The following is an 8,337-nucleotide window of genomic DNA, read 5'->3' as shown; positions in this document are numbered from 1 at the left end:
AGCCGGGCTCGCCCCGCCCCGCCGTATCCCTGCGCGAGCCCGAGAGCGAGAGGGGCGGCGGAGGCGTCTCCCCCCCGCGCGCCTGCGCGAGAGTGCGCGAGTGTCTCTGTGTGTGCGGCGCGGCCCCGTCAGCTGGTCCGTCTCCGTCGCCTCCTCGCCCGGCCGCCTCAGCAGCCGCCGCCATGAAGTTCGTCTACAAGGAGGAGCACCCCTTCGAGAAGCGCCGCTCGGAGGGCGAGAAGATCCGGAAGAAGTACCCGGACCGAGTCCCGGTGAGTCCGAGAGGAGCGCGCGAGGAGGAGGGAAGAGGAAAGAAGGGGGGGAAGCCAAGACCCCCCCCCCCAAATCCCGGCACAACGCACCTTCCAGTATCCCTCCGCCCGAGAGAGAGAATAATAATAATAATTTATAATAATAATTTATTATTTATACCCTGCCCACCTGGCTGGGCTTCCCCTGCCACTCCAACAAAACCCTAAAACACAATAACCTATTTTAAAAGCTTCCCTGAACAGGGCTGCCTTCAGATGTCTTCTAAAAGTCAGGTGGTTGTTTACTTTCTTGACATCTGGTGGGAGGGAGTTCCACAGGGCAGGTGCCACCACCGAGAAGGCCCTCTGCATGGTCCCCTGTAACTTGGCTTCTCGCAGGGAGGGAACCCCAAAAGGCCCTCAGAGAAAGACCCCTTTGCCCCCTTCCTCCCCTGCGTGCCCCACTTTCTCCCCCACCCCCCCATCCAAAAGGGGATTTCCGACCCCGCAAAAGCCTCCCTTTTGCTTCCCTTTTTTTTGGGCGCCGCCTTCCCGTGTCTCACAAAGCGCTCCGGGCGGCTTACAAAACAGGGCGGCAGACAGCGAACACTGGAATATGTGATCCTCGCACCCCACCAGCTGGAGAGGGGGGGGGGGAACGGACCCCCAAAGTCCTGTTTCCTCCCCCCTCCCCAGCTGCTGCTGCTGCTGTTGGGTTTTTGTGTGTGTGTGCTGCCCCCATAGTGCATTAAACTTCCCCGGCGGCTTACAAAACAAAAGGAATAAAAATATATGCGCCGTTCATTAAACGCTCCCCCCCCCCCCCGCTTCCAGGGCAAAGGGAAGTTCCAGGGAGGGGAAACCCCCCGCCCCTTGCTTTGTTCACGCAGGCACCCCTCCCCACTTTGCAAAACAAGGACAGCTTTAAAATATGTAAAGATCGGGGCTCCTTTGGGAGGAAGGGCGGGAGCAAAAAGGGAGCAAAAGGACGACTTCCGCGCCTCCCTCAAAGTTTACTTGTGAGCAGACAAACAACAAGCGGAAGTGATCTCCTCGGTGCCGAGGGAGGATAGTATTGGTGGGGAAGGGGGTGGCTTCTTCTCTGGAGTAAACAGGGATTGGGTTACCCTCGAAAATACGGAAAGGGACTTGGGGCACGTTGAAGGCCAGCGCCGTTTGTCACAGGATGGAAAAGGTCCTGGAAGCGGACGCCGGCCGTGGCCCACCTGGTATCTTCCAGATGTTGGGCTGGGGCTCCTGTTAGGCAGGCACCACGTTGGCAAAATGTGGTGCGCTGTTGTTCTGGCTGCAGCAGCCTAACACGGCTATCCCAAGAAATTGGGTCTTTCTTTTTAAACAGGCTTGCACTTGTGGGAATGCCCATGCACTCCCACTATTGTGCACTGTGACTCCCAGGTAACTACAGCCGTGTGGTTCTGGTAGACCCAGCAGGCCCCACTTCTTGAAAAGAGTGCCTTCACCTGCAGGCTTAAGATTCGTCCCAAAGAGGACGGCCCCACTCGAGTTTGGGGGATTTAGGCTGGAGTAAATGTGCTCGCAGGGACGCGGGTGGCGCTGTAGTCTAAACCACTGAGCCTCTTGGGCTTGCCGATCAGGTCGGCGGTTTGAATCCCCGCAATGACGGGGTGAGCTCCTGTTGCTCGGTCCCTGCTCCTGCCAACCTAGCAGTTCGAAAGCACGTCAAAGTCCAAGTCGATAAATAGGTACCACTCCGGCGGGAAGGTCAACGGCGTTTCCGTGCGCTGCTCTGGTTCGCCAGAAGTGGCTCAGTCCTGCTGGCCACATGACCCGGAAGCTGTACGCCGTCTCCCTTGGCCAGTAAAGCGAGATGAGCGCCGCAACCCCAGAGTTGTCCACGACTGGACCTAATGGTCAAGGGTCCCTTTACCTTTAAATGTGCTCGCAGAATCCTTTTTCATACACCACTTTTGCCAGACGTATGAAGTGTTGCCATACGTACATGTTTTATGCGTACAGAGAACAGCCATGGGGAACAGTGGCAATAATGCCGTGGCAAGAGAACGAGAGCTTACCTATCCTCCTCATTTTGATTTATGGCCTGCCCTAAATTCAGGAGACTCAAGACAGGTTGTATACTTCCTTTCTGCAGCTCTCTCCTTTATAATTGCCATCGGTACGCTCTACAGAGTAAGGTTGCGTTCGGGAACTGGAGGCAGAAGTGGGTCTTGAAGGAAGTGAGGGAGATGGCATCACAGATGAATTTTGGGAGGCGGTGCTTTGCTTTGTGGTGTCATCCCTCTCTCTCCCCCCCCCCCCCCTTCTTCTGGGTGGTTATGGTGGAAAACAGCCTTGCCACACAGTCAGATTGGCCTGCTCTGAGGCCCTTATCACTTTGCCTGATGGTTTTGCAGAAATGAAAGCAGAGCTTCCCCCCCCACACACGATGCCTGAGAATCTCTTCCTCTCCATTTTGCAACCCTATAACGGCACAGGAACCTTTCCAGGGGAACAAAATGGAACGTCCTGATTACCTAATGTGGGCCAAGATGACGTAGTGGTTAGAGCAGGGGTCAGCAAACTTTTTCCAGCAGAGGCCCACTGTCCCTCAGACCATGTGGTGGGCCGGACTATATTTTTTTTTAGGGGGGGGGGGAATGAACTAATTCCTATGCCCCACAAATAATGCATCAGAGATGCGTTTTAAATAAAAGGACACATTCTACTCATGTCAAAACACCAGGCAGGCCCTACAAATAACCCAGGGATGCATTTTAAATAAAAGCACACATTCTACTCATGTAAAAACACGCTGATTCCCGGACCGTCTGCTGGCCGGATTCAGAAGGCAATTGGCTGGATCCGGCCCCCGGGCCTTAGTTTGGTGACCCCTGGGTTAGAGCGTTGGACTAGGACATGGGAGACCAGGGTTCAAATCCCCACTCAGCCATTAAGCTCCCTGGGTGATCTTGAGCCAGGCACTCTCCCTACCTCGCAGGGTCGTTGTGGCACCAACGTCAAGCTCCTTAGAGAAAAGGGTTGGATACCAATGTAATGAGTATATAATGTGAGGGAGGGAGAAGCTAGAGGCCTTATTCCAGGCCCATCTTTTTCTAATGGGGGATCCTTAACATAGATGCTTCCCCTGTTTGCCGACTGCTCTCCCCAAGCTCTTGCTGTCTGGAACATATCTATCTTGACTATTGTTAATAAAAATTATAATAAAATTTTATTTATATCCCGCCCTCCCCAGCCGAAGCCAGGCTCAGAGCGGCTAACATGTTATCCCCATGTTGCCAATGTTGTTTATCGCACACAGCCTTTGCCAACCTGGTGCCCCTCCAGATGTCTTGGAGTGCAACTCCCACCAGAGGCGGCTGGGACCTGTTTTCCAAAACAAATCTGGAGGGCTCCCGGTTGACGGAAGGTTTCCACATGGCTTCTGGTATCTGAGTACAGTGGTGCCTCGCAAGACGAAATTAATTCGTTCCGCGAGTTTTGTCGCCTTGCGATTTTTTTCGCCTTGCGAAGCACGGTGTCGGGAAAGTTTTGGAAAAGCTTCAAAAATCACCAAAGTCTTCAAAAACCTCAAAAAAGGCTACCACACCGCGTGCTATGAGTTGCTCCTCGAAGTCAAGTCGCAACTGTATTAACGGTGTTAAGAAAAAGGAAACAAACTTGCAAGACGTTTCCGTCCTGCGAAGCAAGCCCATAGGGAAAATCGTCTTGCGAAGCAGCTCAAAAAACAATAAACCCTTTCGTCTAGCGAGTTTTTTGTCTTGCGAGGCATTCGTCTTGCGAGGTACCACTGTACTTGAACTCATCCCCGACTAACATCGAAAAGAAAAACAAAACTAGCCTTTCAAGCAAATGTGCAGTTGGAGCAACCTTGGGGCCTCATATGCAGGTTATGGAGGCTCTGGACTCTTTCTCAGGCTTCCTCGGCTGTGTTGCATGAAGGTTTCGACAAACGGAAAGCTTTTTGATTCCCCCACCCCGAAAAAGGTGGGTGATCTGTCAGACTTGGAATGAAGGATTCCACCTTCTCCTGGCCAAGGATCTCATCCCTTTATGAGCTGCCAGGCTGACAAGGATTCATTCAGCAGGTGCTGATGCTTCCCTTCCCTGCCGCTGCCCCAGCCTGGGGATGCATGATGGGCAGAGATACACCTGTTTAATTTCTTCCTGTCTGTTATTTGTTAAAAGCACAGGAGCTCAGCTACTGAAAGGAAAACTTGGCAGTCTTTTGCAGAAGGCAGAAGGCTGCCTTAGCAGGTTGCTTGGGAGGAGGAGCGCTGGGACTGACGTCCTAAGAAGTCCTAAAAATCTCTGGTGACATTTAATCATCTCAGGGAGCCTCTTGCATTCCCCTGTGTGCAAATGTTTAACTTTTCTTTCTTTCTTTCTCTTCTGGGAATAGTTGTGAATGAGGCTGTCCCTGCCGCCTCTCGGTTTGTTTGCTTTCCTTGCAACCTTTACACTTAGCCAAGCCGAGGAAATTCCTGGGCAGGATTCAGGACATACAAAAGGAAGTTAAACTTTGCAGCTCACCAACTTGAATGGCTTTAAAAGAGGATTAGGCAAATTCATGGCGCAGGAGAGGGCTGTTGACAGCTACTAGTTATGATGGCTATGCTTTACTTCTACTGCTGGAGGCAGGCAGCAGTGCTTCCGAATGCCAGCTGCTGGAAACCACAGGAGGGGAGAGGGCTCTTGTGTTCGAATCCTGCTTGCAGGTTTGCCACAGTGAGAACAGGATCCTGGATTGAATGGGTCATTGGCCTGATCCAGCGGGCTCTTCCGTACTAAACCTGACCTCTGCTTTGGACCGGTGTTCTGAGCCTCTGTCCTGCTGAAACAGCCCCCCATCTTCTCAAGGCCTCCCATGATTCATGCTGTCTCAGCCCTGCTGTGACCGGCTTTCCAACTTCCCACTGTCACCAGCAAAAGCTTCTCTCGGCAGGCAGGCAGGCCGGCTGGCCTCGCCTCTTCCTCGAATAACTCGTCCGGTTGCTCAACCGTTCCTGTAATTAGGAAATGTTTTGGTCTCCTGCGTGAACTCTTCCTCTCTGCCCTTCGCTGACCCAGCCTCTGTTTCTCTCTCAACTTTGCAGGTCATTGTGGAAAAGGCGCCCAAGGCCCGGATAGGAGACCTGGACAAGAAGAAATACCTTGTCCCGTCAGACCTCACAGGTACGCGCCCAGTTGGAGGGCCCAGGGCCCCAGCCTGAGGATTGGGGCAGCTGGCTGTAGTAGGGGGTAGTAGGGGGGGTCATCTCCTCCTTCATCCTTTGGTAAGGGGAGGGGGCAAGATGTCCGCACATCGGAGGGTCAAGTGGAGTGCTGGATGAAGCTGCCTGGGCGAGCACCGTTGATTTTGGAGACCTAGGTTTGTGGCACCTGATGAAACGGTTGCAACTCATGTCAAGATCTCACCTTAATCTCTGTAGTTTTATTCTGCTCCTTCAGCTAATAGATCCGTTCTCCCCCTTTCTCTCCCCCAGTTGGGCAGTTCTACTTCCTGATCCGGAAAAGAATCCACCTCCGAGCAGAGGACGCCCTCTTCTTCTTCGTCAACAACGTCATCCCCCCAACCAGCGCTACCATGGGGCAGCTCTACCAGGTGGGTGTGCCTTATGTCTCCTGCACAGGTTTTTTTGGTGTGTGTTTTTAAAGAAAATGTGCATCACCTGAGAAATGGCACTCTGCAACAGTCTTTGAAATGTTCTATTAATGGGTAACAAATGGGTTGGGGAAAGAACAAAACAAACTAGGGGAATTGAAAGAGAGGGGTTGAACCAGCTGCAGTGTTCAGAAGGGAAAAGGGGGGGGGGAGGCATTGCCACACCATCCCTGCCCCCCTGACGAAACCAAAGTGTGGAGCAAATTTGTATTACCATGTGTGGGAGTGGAGAGGTAACAGTGAATTAGGGTTGAATTAGCAGCTGGCGACCTTTAGTCCACTTATCTTAGTATCTGTTTCCATTTGGACTACAACTCCCAGCAGTCCCAGACTGGACTGGTGGGAGTTGTTATATTCTTATCCACCCATCATGAAAGCAACTACGGGCCAAAGAAGAGGGTGGGTCATTAAAACTGCAAGTGGTGGTATTCAATGCCAGTCTTGTTGTGAGTAGACCCATTAAAGGTTATGGGCATATTAATTTTATTCAATTCAGTGGGGCTGCTGGCATTGAATACTGCCCTGCACCTGAGCTGTCAAAGGCCACGGCAAAGAGGGGTGTTTTCAGCATGTGTTTTCTACACAGTGAAGGTGCCAGGCACATCTCTCTGGGGAGGGAGTTCCCCCCCCCCTCTGGAGCTGCAACAGAGCAGGCTCCCTCCTGGGCCGCCACCCCCTGAACTTCTCAGGGCAGTGGAACTACCAAATGCTTGGGAAGTAAATAATAATAATAATTTAATTTATATCCCGCCCATTTTGCTGGCTTTCCCCAGCCACTCTGGGCAACTTACAACATATATAAAAACACAGCAAAGCATCAAGCGTTAAAAAACGAAATATCCTATATGAGCAACAAATAGAAACCAATAATAATAACTGCATAGTAAAGGTAAAGGGACTCCTGACCATTAGGTCCAGTCATGACCGACTCTGGGGTTGCGGCGCTCATCTCGCTTTACTGGCCGAGGGAGCCGGCGTACAGCTTCCGGGTCATGTGGCCAGCATGACTAAGCCGCTTCTGGCGAACCAGAGCAGCGCATGCAAACGCCGTTGACCTTCCCGCCGGAGTGGTACCTATTTATCTACTTGCACTTTGACGTGCTTTCAAACTGCTAGGTTGGCAGGAGCTGGACCGAGCAACGGGAGCTCACCCCGTCGCGGGGATTCGAACCGCCGACCTTCACGATCGGCAAGCCCTAGGCTCTGTGCTTTAACCCACAGCGCCACCCACATCCCAATAATAACAACAATAATAACGTGATAGAGACACCATGTGGTGCATTTTCACCAGCAACATCAAGAATGTAGTTTAGCCTGGAACTTGTATTATAGGAGGGTAGACTTGACTCTTCTCTTCTGCGGGAACCGCAGTTTCCACCAACTGGAACTGGATGCAGAAGTCATACACTTAGAATTAAATATAATGGGGTTTCTTTGTAACTGCTGAAAGAGTACCAGGAGGAGGACTCTGCAAATTAGAGGGCTCTGGCTGGTCTACTCTGAACGGGCAGAAAGGCTTCAGATTTAAACCTTGGCACCCTTGTCCCTTGGCTCTGCCTGCTTGTACCCCTGCCCGAATTACGCCTTGACTCCGGTCTTTTCTCTCCCGCCCCCCTTTCCAGGAACATCACGAGGAGGACTTCTTCCTGTACATTGCCTACAGCGACGAGAGCGTCTATGGCAGCATGTAAGGCGTGCCTCCACCTGCTGCCACCAGGGGGCATGTGCTCCTGAAGGGACCTGCACTTTTTGTTGTTGTTTGTTGTTGATTTTATGTTAAAGAGCCTTTTTGTCCCAGGGAAGGGGAGGGTCTTTCTTTCTTTCCTTCTTCTCCCCATCCTTTAAACCTCCTTCCATTATGCCTAATCACACTTCTTCATCCCGTTCCCCTCGCTCTGGGCTTTCTTTGAGGTGGTTGTGGCTAAAATAAAATACCTCTTTTTCTTTTGGTGGTTCCCCCCCTCCCATATACCATTTCCCCCTTTCTCTCTCTCTTCCCCAACCCCATTTTTTTTTAAGGGGTAAGAGGCCTCAAATACTGAACAGGGGAAAAAATCCCTCCCCCATTTCAGTCTTGCATCTTCACTACCACGCCCTGTGTTTGCTCCTATCAGGGCTGTGCTCTGCCTGGCAGTTTCTGTAACCAGAGGGGATGGGGAATGCTAATTAAAAATATATATATAAAGAGAAATTTTGAGCCTCTAGAGATTTTCTGCGTGATTGTACCGATTGAGGAAAAGTTATCGGCGTCCTGGTGTTAATCGGGAATTTAGGAATTTAAAATTGCAAATACTTGGGGAGTGAGCTTGTAGCAGTGGGGTTAAGCTGTTGGCAGGGGTTTGGGGTCTGGTTGCAAAGTGGTTTCCCAAATGAATGGGTGATGGGGGAGGGCAGTGATCTTGGCTACTTTTAATCATAGAATTG

At 51.6% G+C, this 8,337-nt stretch overlaps 1 protein-coding gene across 1 annotated transcript; it reads left to right on the top strand.

Annotated features, from left to right (window-relative positions):
- The first annotated feature begins 78 nt into the window (after positions 1-78).
- Positions 79-8,104, top strand: GABARAP (GABA type A receptor-associated protein). Its single transcript, XM_028701664.2, has 4 exons — positions 79-272; positions 5,345-5,423; positions 5,735-5,853; positions 7,536-8,104. Exons 1-4 carry the CDS (start codon positions 183-185, stop codon positions 7,602-7,604), a joined length of 357 nt encoding a protein of 118 aa, XP_028557497.1. The 5' UTR covers positions 79-182; the 3' UTR covers positions 7,605-8,104.
- The last annotated feature ends 233 nt before the right edge of the window (positions 8,105-8,337 follow it).

This window comes from Podarcis muralis, chromosome 13 (genome assembly GCF_964188315.1).
Source record: "Podarcis muralis chromosome 13, rPodMur119.hap1.1, whole genome shotgun sequence".
NCBI lineage: Eukaryota > Metazoa > Chordata > Lepidosauria > Squamata > Lacertidae > Podarcis > Podarcis muralis.
The sequence above is the reverse complement of the archived record's forward strand: the minus strand, read 5'-3'. Positions and strand labels throughout refer to the sequence as shown.